Source organism: Neoarius graeffei, chromosome 10 (assembly GCF_027579695.1).
Source record: "Neoarius graeffei isolate fNeoGra1 chromosome 10, fNeoGra1.pri, whole genome shotgun sequence".
NCBI lineage: Eukaryota > Metazoa > Chordata > Actinopteri > Siluriformes > Ariidae > Neoarius > Neoarius graeffei.
Window position 1 is genome coordinate 57,504,149 of NC_083578.1, and position 17,197 is coordinate 57,521,345.

Genomic DNA, 17,197 nt, shown 5'->3' on the forward strand with positions numbered 1-17,197 from the left:
ATGTGTTTGGGGAGTCTGTCACATGCTGCTGGGCAAACTCCAAATGTGTTTTCTTAAGCAATGGCTTTTTTCTGGCCACTCTTCCATAAAGCCCCGCACTGCGGAGTGTATGACTTAGTGGTCCTATGGACAGATACTCCCATCTCCGCTGTGGATCTTTGCAGCTCCTTCAGTGTTATCTTTGGTGTCTTTGTTGCATCTCTGATTAACGCCCTCCTTGCCCGGTCTGTGAGTTTTGGTGGGCGGCCTTCTCTTGTCAGGTTTGTAGTGGCGCCATATTCTTTCCATTTTGCTATAATGGATTTAATGGTGCTCCCTGGGGTATTCAAAGTTTGGGATATTACTTATAACCCAATCCTGATCTATACTTCTTCACAACTTTGTCTCTGACCTGTTTGGAGTGCTCCTTGGTTTTCATGTTGCTTGCTTAGTAGTGTTGCAGAGTCAGGGTCCTTCCAGAACAGGTTGATTTATACAGACATCATGTGACAGATCATGTGACACTGATTACACACAGATGGATCTTAATCAACTAATCATGTGACTTATGAAGTGAATTGGTTGGACCAGCTCTTTTTTTTTTCAAAAATTTTTTTTATTGTTTTTTGAAAAATATATGCACGTTTTGAATTTGATGTCAGAAACAAGTTCCAAAAAATTTGGAACAGGGGCATGTTTACTGCTGTGTTGCATCACCTCTACTTTTAACAACACCCTAACTGTTTGGAACTGGGGTTTCATACGAAAGGGGGTGAATACCTATGTACACTCTAGATTTCTGTTTTTTCATCTTAATTATTGTTTGTGTCACCATAAAACAACAATTTGCACCTTTAAAGTGGTAGGCATGTTGTGTAAATCAAATGGCGCTAACCCTCCAAAAATTAATTTTAATTCCAGCTTGTAATGCGATAAAACAGGACAAAACACTCAGGAAGATGAATACTTTTGCAAGACACTAATCTTTAAGATTGCAAAATGTCCAAAAATCTTTTACAAAAACTTCTAACTTTTTCTTCCTTTCAGAATCAATCAATCAGATAGATAGATAGATAGATAGATAGATAGATAGATAGATAGATAGATAGATAGATAGATAGATAGATAGATCTGATGATACAACCCCAATTCCAAAAAAAGTTGGGACACCGTGTAATCTGTAAACAAAAACAGAATGTGGCGATTTGCAAATCATGGAAACCCTAGATTTCATTGAGAGTAGTAAAGACAACATATCAAATGCTGAAACTGAGAAATTTTATTGTTTTTTGAAAAATATATGCACGTTTTGAATTTGATGTCAGCAACAAGTTCCAAAAAATTTGGAAAAGGGGCATGTTTACTGCTGTGTTGCATCACCTCTACTTTTAACAACACCCTAACTGTTTGGAACTGGGGAGACCAATTACTGCAATTTTAAAAGAGAAATATCCCATTCTTGCCTGATATACAATTTCAGTTGCTCAACAGTTCAGGTTCTCCTTTGTCATATTTTGCGCTTCATAATGCGCCAAATGTTTTAAATGGGAGACAGGTCTGGACTGCAGGCAGGCCAGTTAAGCACCCAGACTCTTTTACTATGGAGCCATGCAGTTTTAATATGTGCGGAAAGCACGGGCGATTGCTCTAAGACAACGCGGGAGGCTCAGCCTCCTCTAAAAATGACGAACATCGTGTAGGATGAATTGTGCTAGGCTTATGTTATAGCCAACTATATAACATTGCTATTTCAGATCCAGAATCATAGAAATATATGTGCTCAACCCAACTACAGTGCGAAATCATTTCCTTATAACTTTCCCCAGTTCACCTAATGTGTGCGTGAGTTTTTCCCCCTCGTGACAGCGCGATGCAGCCCAGCCTCAGTGGACTTCAGTGGCATTTGGGAGCTATGTGCTTCTCAATCTCAAAATGCAAGACGATTATTGGACAAATACTGTGAAAATGCCCGCCCACGGAGTCTCACGGACTCCCAGCCTCAGTGGACTTCAACGGCATTTGGAAGCTATGCGCTTTTCAATCTCAAAATGCAAGACGGTTATTGGACAAATACTGCGAAAATGCCAGCCTACGGACTCCGAGCCTCACATGGGAGGGACATGGCAAAGCTTTCCGCGAGGAGACTGGTGATTGGTGAAAGCGGCCGGATATTTTCTTTGATTGACAGCTCGTTTCAACTATAGACAGGCAGTGGTACAGTGTTACCAGATTGGGGGGTTTCCTGCCCAATTGGGCGGTTTTAAGTGCATTTTGGCGGGTTTTGAACATATTTTGGGCTGGATAACGTCAGCAGTATCTGGCAATATCAGTTCAGTCCCATGCGGATTTGCAAGTGCTGTGGCGTATTGTAAGAGATCGGCTTACATTTCGATTTCATTCATTACATACGGTTTCTACCAGCTTTTTTAGTTTGTATATATTTTCATTGTAAATAAAGTGTAAATATAGTGTTGTCAAGTTTGCTATCTTAGTTCCAGAAATTTCGTTTATTTGAGTGACTGAACTTGAACTTGAGGGGGCTAGTCAGCTAGCAAGAAAGCTGCGCACGGATGCCAAGCATTGCTGATTTAATTTTGGCGAAGCCATTTGCCAGTCTTCCTTTCGAGGAAAAAAATTAAAATTAAAGAGCAGGGTAGACCAACGCCTCAAATTGACTTGGTGAAAAAGGTAGGGAATAATACTCGTTCCTTTCAGCTCTCCTGGTACGAGAAAGTGAATTGGCTAACAGCAAGTGACCCACATCAACAACAGTAAATAGGCTACTTTAGTAATATGTCATGGATGGACCAAAAATATAGAATCTATTTAAAATGTTTATGCTGAGTATATTATATTGGAATATATGTTTTTTTCTGGATATGAATTAAACACAGCTACAATTTGGAAAACATTTTTAAACAAAAACACAGCCGAGAACATTTCACACTACAGACCTGGATTAAAAGTGAAGGGTTATCAAAATTGTCAATAAAACATTTCTCAGTCAAAATAAGTAAAATATAGGGAAAGTGTCATTGAATGAAATGTGTGGCACCCAGCTCTATGTTTGGCTCCCCAAGGTCAGTGCTTGTGCCTATTCCAGAACACTCTGCTGTTACTGCTGAGGTTCCTGACAAAGAGCTGCTTTTAATAAGGATCAATTTTTAAACAACATGCCACAATTTTAAAATATAAAATGTTAAAATATACCCCCCCCAACACCACCATCATGTATATTGGACAGTAGGCTAATGGGCCAAAAGAACCTTTATTTCACAGTTTGTGACGCTGCCAACAATCAGCCAGATCAGAGGCAAGAGTATGGGCAAAATTGATGTTTTTTCTTTTAAAATCTGGAAATATCGTAACCGACCAGCCTCCCGTTTGAAAGACTACCAGCCGCCACTGGCGGAAAGCGGTTTGGCATCGTCTTGCTGAAAGAAGGAAGGCCTTCCCTGAAAAAGATTTTGTCTGGATGGCAGCATATTGCTTTGAAACATGTATACAGTATATCATTCAGCATTGACCATATTTTTCAAAAAACAATAAAATCTCTCAGTTTCAACATTTGATATGTCTTTGTACTATTTTCAATGAAATATAGGGTTTCCATGATTTGCAAATCTTCCCATTCTGTTTTTATTTATGTTTCACACAGTGTCCCAACTTTTTTGGAATTGGGGTTGTAAATAAACATGATTTTTTTTTGTATACATCATATAATTGTTTTCAATTACTTAATTTTATTTTTAAACTAACGTATTACTGACTGTTTATGAGCAAACCTATATATCATGCATCAAAGAAATGCTTTTGAGAATCGTGATATGATACTTTTGTCACATCAGCCAGCCCTAATTTTGACTGAAGTTTGGTCACTGTGCATCAACAGTCTTCAGGACCATGGTAACTTCGATTAATTTATATAAACATGACTCTCAAAATATTCCTTCCACGCACAGTCAATAAACCCACAGCATCAACATGCAATGATGGGCCGTAACTCATCAAACCTGTCAAATACAGCAGGCCTGTCATCATAACTTCCTGTTCTTTAACAATTTACATTATAACATTCACATACCCTGCATGACTGACTAGAAAGAGTTTAGTTACTACTCATGCTAAGTCACAACTCTTTACAAGTGATGGAACAGGTGCATCTCTGGAAACTCAAAAATAGAAAGTCTCACCCGGCGTCTTCAAAGGCAGTAATACAACAAGCAATAAAATGGCGATGCCGGAAATAAAAAACCCTGGTTGCTTGTTGCTGCACAACTCTTCCTCTATAAGCTGTTAAGCAACACCACCATGCCGTTAGACGTCTGATAAAAGGATGTGATGTCATCACTTCCTTTACCAGTTGTAGTGAAAATGCAGAAGCACATAATCTAGACAGGGACAGACTTTTCCAGCAGGGGTCGTTACGATTTTGATAATAATAACAACTAAAGTATATAAAATCCACCATGGAAGTACTTAACATAGGTTACTTGACAATAAACTGTATACTATGGGAATAATTTAAAAATATTCATAAACATTAAAATTAAATTTATTAGGGATAAAATTAGCTCATATGTTTAAAGGCTTTATTTTTCTGTATAACTGTTTTGCGACAATGTCTGTTGTTAAAAACGCTATACAAATAAACTAACTTGACTTTTGTAAATGAATAATGTATTAACCTGTAATGAATCTTGTGACTTACAGCAAGGTTTAACAAGAGTGGCCAAGAAACAGACTTGTGTTGCACAGCAAAATCGAGTCCAAAGATTAAAGCTTCTGACCTGGCAGCAAACTGATGATATCTGAACATTACTTGAAAACAGCTGTTGCGTGTTCAGGCTGCATATGTTTATACAGAAATATGTGATTATGCAATCAAACAATTAATCCCAGTGAGCTGAAATAAGTGCAGTTAGGCAGGTTAGTCATCACAGAACAATAAAATAAAAGCATTAGCCTGCAAAACTCAAACAGTTCACTTATTCAGGAAAAAAAAAATCTGCCAAACTTGTGAAAGAAGACTAGAAGTATTCACACTGATTTATTATGCTGGTGTACTAATTATATACAGTGCGCCAGAGCTGGTGTTGTTAATCATTAATAACACTATACTTTCATCATTACAGCACTGTTATATGACCTCTCGCTGACGCTTCTCCTCATGCCTGTGTGACGGACAGGGATTAAGTTACTAAAATGCTTCCAGCCTCCTAAATCCAGCCATATAATTTTTTTTTTTTGCGTGTGTGTGTGTGTGTGTGGTAATTGGAGGATGGAACAATCTGGTAGACCTGACCCATTTTCAGCAGAGAAGGATCAGAAGCAGGTTAGAGATTAACCACACACACACCCCAATTTTTTTTATCTACACCTACCTCTCACACACACACACACACACACACACACACTTGTACTGACATACACCAATTTTTTTTTAAGTCTACACCTACCTCACACGCACACACACAGATATATACCCATTTTTTAAATTCATACCTATCTCTCTCTCTCTCACACACACACACACACACACACTGATATAAATCCCTTTTTTAAATTCACACACACACACACACACACACACACACACACACACACACACACACACACACACACATTTTTTAAATTCACACCTACCTCACACACACACACACACACACACAGATATAAACCCATTTTTTAAATTCACACCTACCTCACACACACACACAGATATAAAACCATTTTTTAAATTCATACCTACCTCTCTCACACACACACACGCACACACACGTGCGCGCACACAAACACACACGTGCACACACAATTATGACATACACCCATTTTTTTTTTAATCCACACCTACCACACACACACACACACACACACAGTATAAATAACCAAATGTCACATATTTTAGTGACATAGTCTACAGAGACGCATATTAACTCTATGCAGTAAAACCAAACACACAGAATGCACCATGGTGGAAAAACAGAGAAGAGACTCACAACGTTGAAACAGATGGATCCAGAGGCGCTGGAGCTGTTGCGGTGGTGCAGGCCGCTCTGAACAGTGCCATAGCTGAGCCCACTGAAGTGCCTGCGGATTTCAGCAGACGAGTGCCTGGGACATGCAGCACAGAGGGAGGAAGGCAGAGGAGAGAGATGCAGAGAAGAAAGAGGTGACACAGTTTAGTTAAGCTATTCAGGGACAGTGTCTGTACTGGGTGATATAAGTCTAAACTGCAAGGTAATAATCAAACTGTTAACTTTTGCTGCGATCATAAAGACTGCCATGTGCTCATTCCAGGATTTCTATTCACAATAATAAAGTCTTACTGAACACCCTCTCAACACACTTTGTACAGTTTGTCTTTTCTCTTTGCAACTGTGTACAGTAACGTACATAATCCCATCATCCGGTGAGAATGGGTTCCCTTTTGAGTCTGGTTCCTGTCAAGGTTTCTTCCTCATGTCAGCTCTTGGAGTTTTTCCATGCCACTGTTGACTCAGGCTTACTCATTAAAGATCTAAATTTACATTCAAACTATTTATTTGTTTGACGCACGAAACAAATAAAACTGAATGGAAAATAAAATCAGGCTCAGTTGTGGTTCCACAATAGTGGATTAAGCTGCCTAGGTTCATTTACTTCCCAGATTCCCTCACAACGTTCAAGAAACGACTGAAGACTCAGATCTTACAAGAGCAACTGAACATTGATGCAGAATCAGCCATCTGCTTCTGAACATCTGTATTTAAGTAGAGTTAGATAACTGTTTGTTTGTTTGTTTGTTTGTTTGTTTGTTTGTTTGTTTGTTTGTTTGTTTTGGGGGGGTTGGCCACGCTGCTTTGTTTTGAGGTGAATGATGAACCATGTTTCTTAAGTTTCAATGCATGTAACTTATTATTATGCAGTTTATTCAACTTCAGAATGCATACAAACACAGTGCCATAGGGCTACCAGCGTTACTGATGGAACTATATCAACTTTACAATCTAAAACAGTTCAAAATCTAAAAAGCTAACCTATTTACAATAAGTCATGAAAAAGAAAATCTAAATATTGTATCTCAAAAAGAAAGAAAAAAACCCGTCTTTAACTCCCTATGTACTATGCTTGTGACTCCAAGTTCATACTTATCTCAGGATCATCCTACTGACTAGATTGTGACACGCTCTTAAAAGTCCTCACAATATTCATTGTGCTTGATGGGACTATATCAACATTAAAATCTAAAATGCTTTGAAATCTAAATAAAATTAACCCATTTACTATAAATAAAAAAAATCTAAATATTGCATCTCAAAAAAATAAAAACAGTGCATGGTGATTGGGAGTTCATACAGTTTATCTCTAATGACAAAATCAATGAAGCAAGCCAAGCTAGATAACTCAACTCCAAATCAATCTTAAGCTTTCAAAATAAAAAAAATCCTTCAAAATCAGCTCAGAGACACTACACCAGTTTCTGAAACCAACCAGCTGTTGCAGATTCCACACAGACACACTGCCATTGTCCCCCAAATTATTTATTATTATTATTATTCATCTCATCTCATCTCATCATCTCTAGCCGCTTTATCCTGTTCTACAGGGTCGCAGGCAAGCTGGAGCCTATCCCAGCTGACTACGGGCGAAAGGCGGGGTACACCCTGGACAAGTCGCCAGGTCATCACAGGGCTGACACATAGACACAGACAACCATTCACACTCACATTCACACCTACGGTCAATTTAGAGTCACCAGTTAACCTAACCTGCATGTCTTTGGACTGTGAGGGAAACCGGAGCACCCGGAGGAAACCCACGCGGACACGGGGAGAACATGCAAACTCCGCACAGAAAGGCCCTCGCCGGCCACAGGGCTCGAACACGGACCTTCTTGCTGTGAGGCGACAGCGCTAACCACTACACCACCGTGCCGCCATTATTATTATTATTAGTAGTAGTAGTAGTAGTAGTAGTAGTAGTAGTATAGCAGGGCACCATGATGGCACAGCAACTTCCTCCGATCTCTCAAAACATGGTTGATTGGCTATTCTAAATGGCCCCTAGTTGTGAATGTGTGTGTACATGATGTGGTGCTTTGTGATGTGTTAACGCCCCATCCAGAGAGTGTACTCCTGCCCCACGCCCCGTGTTCCCAGGTTTGGCTACAGATCCACTGTGACTCTCACTACAGGGGTATCAGAAGCATTTTTAATGTGGGGGGGACACACTGGTGGGGGGTCTGGGGGTCCTCCCCCAGAAAATTTTTAATTAATTAGATGCCATTTCTTGCATTCTGGTGCATTTTTAACAGGTTGTTAAACACCTAATTTTAACGACAAGTCACTTAATTCAATGACTATTTTCGAGACTCAACAATAAGTCCTCATTCAACTAGTCCATATATTCATCAGCCTGTTTTTAAACCCACTGCTATGCTTAAGATAATGAGATGAATGTGACAATTTATCACCAACAATGACTTTATGGGTGCATTTTATTTTTTATTTTGTGTTTCCTTTTTTATTTAGTTTTAGATGTAACACAACATGTCACTGGGCCAAGCAATAATGACACTCAACTGTATGTTTAAAAATAAGAATATTCATAATTTCACACAATGAACAGGCATGACATGGCATCAAACTTCATAACACAAAATCACACTGTGTCAAGCAACGGTGACACATAAAAAATAACTTCACACAATGAACAGGTGCAATTTTGTTCACCACCAACAGTGACTTTAGTGGGTGCATTTTACTTTTTTCCGATTTAGTGATAATCATAACAAAAATAACATGACATCATGCAGTCTTCAAAACACAATATTACACTGTGTCAAGCAATGACACATAAAAGAGAACTTCACACAATGAACAAGTGCAGTTTTGTCAACCTACATGCAATGGTGGTACTACAGTAACATTTACAGATTAGTATAACAAATAGATTTATAGATATAACTCCTTCTTACATTGGTGCCACCACAATTTCTACCACTTCATAACTTTTATCCCCCTTTCCTTCACAATCCACCTGGAATAACATCCAGCATAATGGAATACCCCATTAGGCTAAACTTATTTCATTGTTTAGTTGAACATTAATTTAACGTGGCCTAGGGTTAATTTTGAGGGCATATAACAAAAGAATAAGGTTTTAGCAAAAGCTAGACATTGTGAGGTGGCAATGGGGCTGACGTCACTTCCACTTTCGAGCAGCTGCACCAACATTTCTCTGCTTGCACCAGGATTCACTTCACTTGTGTGCGGCGGGTTGTTGTAGGTAACGCCCGGAAAACCCGGAGTGGATTTTCAGTGGTCTGTGTATTCTCTTATCGATCAAGTGGAATGGATTCTTTCACGAAGCAATAGAAACAGCGCTGGGTGAACTAATATTTTATGTTAAATGTGGGGGGGTCCAAACGAAGAATTATGAAATGTGAAGGGGACACGTCCCCTTCACATTCAATGGTGGCGACGCCCATGGCTCTTTCAGCACTTGCTTATGGCCAATATAACACAGTCTTGCAGCATCAGAGCTTTATGCCTAAATTGCATTTTGCCTTAATATGTGCACAAAGTACATCCTAACCCTAGGGTGAACAAACTCGCAGTCTCCTGATGACGCCATGGCCGTCTGCTAGAGTGCTCTCTGGGTGGGAGGGATGACAATATCCTGTCACCTGTCAATCACAGCAACACTAGTCCATTGTAAGCTTTTTTCTGAGTGTGTTACCCTACCCTGTGAAGCAGCATGCAGAGTAGTTCAAAAAGATGAACGTGGTTGGATTTATGTTCCAGAAAGAAGCAGAAGAGGAGTGTTAATATTCACATTCCCTGGTTGGTAGATGTCATACACTGTCAGAAATAGGAGTACAGTAGGAGTCCATTTCTGTCCCCCAAGATACAGTCTATATTAATGTACCCCAAGGGCTCATTATTGGACCTCAAGGTAATCATGTGTACCTTTTTAGAGCCAAAAAGGTACTTATAATGTTCCCAAGCAGTGTATAAAGGGTACAAATAAGTACCTTAGAAGATACTGACCCAGTGACAAGCTATTGTACCACTAAAGGTACAATAATGTACTTTATTTTCTAAGAGTGGAGAGCTGGCTGGTGGGTAGGAACTGGCAGGTGATGAAATTGAGGAGAAAAAGAAAAGGAAAAACATTTGATACAATAAAACCCTACAGGTGCTTCCCCATCAGAAAGCGGAACTATTTTAACAAGCTAAGAACCTGTACCTCCCCTAAACAACCCGTTTCTACAAGAATAGATCTGGAATTACTGATTGTAACCCATCTGTTGGTATGCACAGTTTATTGGCCCACTTTACTCCATCCATAATGGAAAGGGACTACAATAGTACCACTCTGGCCAGATATTCATTGGGTGCTGGACCGTTCTCAGCACATCAGTGAGTTTGTAGGTCACTATGAAGAGTGCATCTGGTGCAGCATTCAGTATTTGGATTTTAAAACACCTCAATGACACTACTGTGCAGCCAACAGCATCCTTTGAAGGCCTATGATCCACCATCCAAATACTGTATCTGGTCAGCAATGGTCCAATGGTGGTCCTGTTCTGTTCATGAATGAGGGAGGGGCAGCAGGCAAAGTGAGCTATAGCAATAATACAGATCACATACAAGTGATTTACATGGTGGCAGGTTTACCTGATAAATTGGGCAATGAATGAAGCATAAGATGAATGAATGAAGGCATATGTGTACGTAATAACTGTGGCAACCCTGTGTATGCAGAAATACACTCCCCGGCCACTTTAACAGGAACTTGTTCTTGATTCTAAAATCCCTGTTCTTGGCTGGCAGGCGTGGAACCCAATGTGGCCTTCTGCTGCTGCATGCTGAGATGCTTTTCTGCTCACAACGGTTGTAAAGAGTGATTATGAGTTGTTATATCCTTCCTGGCAGCTCGAACCAATCTGGGCATTTTCCTCTGACGTCTCTTATCAACAAGACATTTCCACCCACAGAACTGTCACTCACTCAATGTCCCCCCCCCCACACACACACACCATTCTGCATAAACTCTAGAGACTGTTGTGTGTGAAAACCCCAGGAGATCAGCAGTTTCTGAAACACTCAAAGCAGTCCATCTGGCACCAACACCCATGCCACAGTGAAAGTCACATTTTGAGATCACAATTCTTCCTATTCTGATGTTTGAAGTGAACATTAACTGAAGCTCTTGATTTGTATCTGCATGATTTTATGCACTGTGCCGCTATTAAGGGATTGGTTAATAAGATAACTGCATAAAACAGCAGGTGTATGGGTATACCTAATAAAGTTGCCGGTGAGTGTATATACACATAATAATTACAAATGTGAATTTATAGATATTGCTCTACAGAAACAACCAAATTCAGCAGAGAAAAGAAGCCTAAAGATACTTATTTACAACACAAATATTCAGTCCAGGTCTCGTCACTGGCATTAAAAATCAATTTTTGAAACCATACACAAAATTGCTGGGCAGTGTGATAAAAAAAAAAAAAAATTCCCAGGACATCTAGGAAGCTTAATGAGCATGGCTGTAAGTGAGCAATGTGTGTATACACTTCTGTAGTTAGTGTGTGTGGGGTGTGGGGTGTGTGCAGGGTTTAAATAAATAAATAAATAAATAAATACCAGATTTTAATCATCCGATTTGACAGATCTGATCCAATTAAAAAAATTTAAACATTTTAAAAAAAAAGCACAACTCGCACAGGACAACGTTGCCAATGGAATTCAGTAAATGTTCAGACTTGGCCAGAAAAGAACACTTTTTGAACACAATACTGTTGTGCTTTCCAGTGACTGAGATTTAAATTCATCACGAGTAAAGCAGACTGAATTGGGCCCTTTTCCACACCTAAGACTAATTCATATTCCCAAAGCATCCTAGGAAATGTTCTTAACAATGTTGCCCGTTTCGCTCTTGGCTCTTCCACAGAAGGTAGCACTGTGCACAGTGACCAGGAAAAATGGCTCACTCCAATAAAGTGTTTCCCGTTCCCATAAATCAGAGCCATTTGTTTGCTTCATGCTGCGTTGAGAACTGTGGAGCCTCGCATCTCTTTCTGCACAATACTCGAGTTGTACTCTTTAATATGCTGTGTGCGGTGCTCAAGCACATGGGAGTTTAAACACACCACCATTCTGCAAAGTCATATAGGCAACTGAAGAAAAAAAAGCCAATATGTTTGTAAAGTGCTAAATTAAAGCTGGAGGTTCCTCCCCCCGGCACACACACACACACACACACACACACACACACACACAGTGGCATGCAAAAGTTTGGGCACCCTTACTGAAAATGTCTGTTACTATGAATAGTTAAGTGAGCAAAAGATGAACTGATCACCAAAAGGCATAAAGGTAAAGACATTTCTTTTCAGCATTTTCTGCAAGATTTGTGCATTATTTTTGTTTTGTACAATTGGAGAGGGGCGGCACGGTGGTGTAGTGGTTAGCGCTGTTGCCTCACAGCAAGAAGGTCCTGGGTTCGAGCCCCGGGGCCGGCGAGGGCCTTTCTGTGTGGAGTTTGCATGTTCTCCCCGTGTCCGCGTGGGTTTCCTCCGGGTGCTCCGGTTTCCCCCACAGTCCAAAGACATGCAGGTTAGGTTAACTGGTGACTCTAAATTGACCGTAGGTGTGAATGTGAGTGTGAATGGTTGTCTGTGTCTATGTGTCAGCCCTGTGATGACCTGGCGACTTGTCCAGGGTGTACCCCGCCTTTCGCCCGTAGTCAGCTGGGATAGGCTCCAGCTTGCCTGCGACCCTGTAGAAGGATAAAGCGGCTAGAGATAATGAGATGAGATGAGACAATTGGAGAGTGAAAAAAGAAAAGGAACACCATGTGAAAGTTTGGGCACCCAAATACATTCGAGTTCTCAGGTAACTTTTACTAAGGTTCCAGACCTTAATTAGCTTATTGAGCTGTGGCTTGTTCAAATTCTCCGTTAGGAAAGGTCAGATGATGCAGATTTCAAAGCTGTATAAATTCTCTGACTCCTCAAACTTGTCCCTAAAATCAACAGCCATGGGCTCTTCTAAGCAACTCCCTCACATTTTGAATAATAAAATAATTGATGCTCTCAAAGCAGGAGAAGGCTACAAGAACATAGAAAAAAGTGTTTTCAGGTAGCTGTTTCCTCAGATTGTAATGTTATTAAGAAATGGCAGTTAACAGAAACAGTGGAGATCAAGGTGAGGTCTGAAAGATGAAGAAAACTTTCTGAAAGAACTGCTCATTGGATTGCTAGAAAGGCAAATAAAACCCCCTGTTTGACTGCAAAAGACCTTCAGAAAGATTTAGCAGACCCTGGAGTGGTGGTGCACTGTTCTACTATGCAGTGACACCTGAACAAATATGACCTTCATGGGAGAATCATCAGAAGAAAACCTTTCCTGCGTCCTAGCCACAAAATTCAGTGTCTGAAGTTTGCAAATGAACATCTAAATAAGCCTGATACATTTTGGAAACAAGTCCTGCGGACTGATGAAATCAAAATAGAACTTTTTGGCCACAATGTGCAAAGGTATGTTTGGAGAAAAAAGGGTGCCAAATTCCAGGAAAAGAACACCTCTCCAACTCTGAAGCATGGGTGTGGATCGATCATGCTTTGGAGTTGTGTTGCAGCCAGTGGCACAGGGCACATTTCATTAGTCGAAGGAACCATGGATTCGAATAAATACCAGCAAATTCTGGAAGCAAACATCACACCATCTGTAAAAAAGTTGAAGTTAAAAAGAGGATGGGTCCTACAATAAGACGATGATCCAAAACACACCTCAAAATCTACAATGGAATACCTCAAGAGGCACAAGCTGAAGGTTTTGCCCTGGCCCTCACAGTCCCCTGACCTAAACATCATTGAAAATATGTGGATAGATCTCAAAAGAGCAGTGCATGCAAGACAGCTCAAGAAACTTGTAGAACTGGAAGCCTTTTGCAAGGGCAAATGTGTGAAAATCCCCCAGGAAAGAACTGAAAGATTATTAGCTGGCTACAAAAAGTGTTTACAAGCTGTGATACTTGCCAAAGGGGGTGTTACTAGGTACTAACCATGCAGGGTGCCCAAACTTTTGCTTTGGGCCCTTTTCCTTTTTTGTCTTTTTGAAAATGTAAAAGATGAAAATAAAAAAAAAATAGTTTTTGCTTAAAATATAAAAGGGAAGGAGTCATTTTTAACTTTATGCCTTTTGGAGATCATTTCATCTTCAACAACTTGCTTAACTGTTCACACTAACAGCAATTTTGACCAGGGGTGCCCAAACTTTTGCATACCACTGTGTATATATATATATATATATATATATATATATATATATATATATATATATATATATACACACACATAATATAAAAACACACACCAGTGTCTAAGTTACATAACACTGCATTAAAATGTTTAAAACACAACCATTCTGCCTAGCTTGGGCAAAGTGGATTCACATTTATGATCACGCACACATTCCTGAAAAGCCATTTGAATTCCCTTTAACAGAGGGCAAAGTCTTACAGGAGGGAACCAAAGCAAATACTAGTAGGTGGTTGTGCTTCTCTCCTCGACAGCTGGCAGTCTGAAGCCTACATTTCACTTCAGTCAGTTCTGGTAGCTAGTACAGTGTAAAGGTCAATATATTTGAATGGTAAGTCATATACCGATCACACACCCTATAATCACACACAAGCCACACTGTTACATATTACAACACACACACACACACACACACACACACACACACACACACACACACACACACACACACACACCAAAACACACACAACAATAAGGAAATCATGGGCCTAATGTAGCAAATTCAACTTGATATTCCATTATTTAAGCAATCCTTTCAAAATTATTAACAAAGGTTTTAAAATGCACATATGCTTTATTTTCCCAATCAATATAGCTTCCAATGAAAAATGCATGCTTTTACACCAATCCATTCATTCGAAAAGCAAATCATTTTAAAGAAGTAATAAACATAAGAAACCGAGTGTAACTTCCTCTAACAGGATTGCAGAACTAATCCCCTTCCTGGGACTAATCCTCTTCCTAATTCATATTTCAGTCCCAAATACAGCTTCTTGGCAGAGACAGTCAGGTTGTAGCCTACAAAATGGGTGGTTGTGGATACATGTGGCTAATGGAACAACTTATCATAACAATCCTAATAAACAGCAAACAACACAAAAACACTAAGAATACACAATCCTGATTTTAATTTTTTTAATATAAATGTGAATCCCTTTTTTGAAGCCAAACTTAGCCCATCCATCCATTATCTGTCGTCTCTTATCCTGTGCAGGGTCGCAGGCAAGCTGGGGCCTATCCCAGCTGACTGTGGGCGAGAGGCGGGGTACACCCTGGACAAGTCGCCAGATCATCACAAGGCTGACACATGGAGACAAACAACCATTTCACACTCACATTCACACCTACAGTCAATTTAGAGCTACCAATTAGCCTAACCTGCATGTCTTTGGAATGTGGAGGAAACCGGAACACCCGGAGGAAACTCACGCAGACATGGGGAGAACATATGCAAACTCCACACAGAAAGGCCCTCATTGTCCGCTGGGCTCGAAACCCAGGACCTTCTTGCTGTGAGACAATAGTGCTAACCACTACACCATATGCAGCCCAAACTTAGCCATCAATAAGTAATCAAGGAGCTCATCTCACTAAAACTTCTTTCAGTCATCTATGTTAAACATGTCTAGCCAACATGGCCTATTTGTATCAATGAACCAATGTATGACAAGACACGGTATGAGCCAATACATGGAAAGATACAGATGGATAAAACTGGGCCAAGAGTTGGGGTTAGGGCAAAATTCATCTAATACCACTTACCCATCAGGGTCATGGCGGAGTCCCCTGGAGTCAATCCCAACTGACTTTTGGCAGGAGGTGGGGTACAATCTGGCGAGGTGGTAATATTTTTTTTTTTTGTTTCGTGGGGCGGCACGGTGGTGTAGTGGTTAGCGCTGTCGCCTCACAGCAAGAAGGTCCGGGTTCGAGCCCCGTGGCTGGCGAGGGCCTTTCTATGCGGAGTTTGCATGTTCTCCCCGTGTCTGTGTGGGTTTCCTCCGGGTGCTCCGGTTTCCCCCAAAGACATGCAGGTTAGGTTAAATGGTGGCTCTAAATTGACCGTAGGTGTGAATGTGAGTGTGAATGGTTGTCTGTGTCTATGTGTCAGCCCTGTGATGACCTGGCGACTTGTCCAGGGTGTATCCCGCCTTTCGCCCGTAGTCAGCTGGGATAGGCTCCAGCTTGCCTGCGACCCTGTAGAACAGGATAAAGCGGCTAGAGATAATGAGATGAGATGAGATTTTGTTTCATTACATTTATTTATGGCCAACACACAGGTCTGACAAAACAGAAATTAACATGAAGTGACCAGGAACTGAAACAATAACTGACTATTTAGCTGTTACAACAGTCAAGAGACTTGGTGATCTACATCTCACTAAACATTGTAGGTTATTTTGGCTTTTGCCACAATTTCTCCCAAGGCACAATATGCAGTTAAGGTCTTTTCTTGGAAACTTAACCTCTGCTTCATAGGTTTTATATGTTTTTTTTTAATGCAAATGTGTGATTTCAATAGCCTTGCGATAACCTGGAGACTTGTCCAGGATGTACCCCACCTCTCGCCCATAGTCAGCTGGGATAGGCTCCAGCTTGCCTGCGACCCTGTAGAACAGGATAAGCGGCTACAGATAATGGATGGATGGATGTGATTTCAATCAATAATAATGAATATGAAATAAAGCAGTTTTTTTCAAGCATGTGTCTTGAATGAAGGTATGCATATAAAGTACGAAGATGCATCAAAATGTTCTCAGTCTCACCTGGAAACAAGGGGTGTAACTCTCATTTCGGGGCATAACTACATACTATAAAGCCTCATATCACTGTCCACAAAAACTCAAATGAAAGAAGCAATCAAAGAAAAAAAAGGAGAGGAACGTGCTCCAGCTCCAGGACAATGCACTCGTCCACACAGTACAGGTGGTAGTGGCAGAAGCGAATTAACTGTTGCCCCACGCACCAGCCCTGGCACCCTCTGACTTCTATCTGTTTCCCAAACTGAAATCCCACTTGTGTGGTCGCCATTTTCAGAGTGATGATAAAGTCCTCCATGCTGTTACAGAGGATCTGGAAGCTCAAGTTGTGACCACCTTCTGCAAAGGGATAGCGAAGCTT

General features: G+C 40.5%; 1 protein-coding gene across 2 annotated transcripts in view; it reads right to left on the minus strand.

Annotated features, from left to right (window-relative positions):
• The window catches only part of dock8 (dedicator of cytokinesis 8), a 110,870-nt gene that overhangs the window by 77,935 nt on the left and 15,738 nt on the right, over positions 1-17,197 (minus strand). Inside the window, exon 2 of one of the 2 annotated variants that reach the window (XM_060931926.1) lies at positions 5,979-6,093. In XM_060931926.1, coding sequence (XP_060787909.1) covers positions 5,979-6,093 — 115 coding nt within the window. Of the gene's footprint in view, positions 1-4,172; positions 4,270-5,978; positions 6,094-17,197 lie in introns of those variants that run through there. The other variant, XM_060931927.1, reaches the window with a different exon arrangement.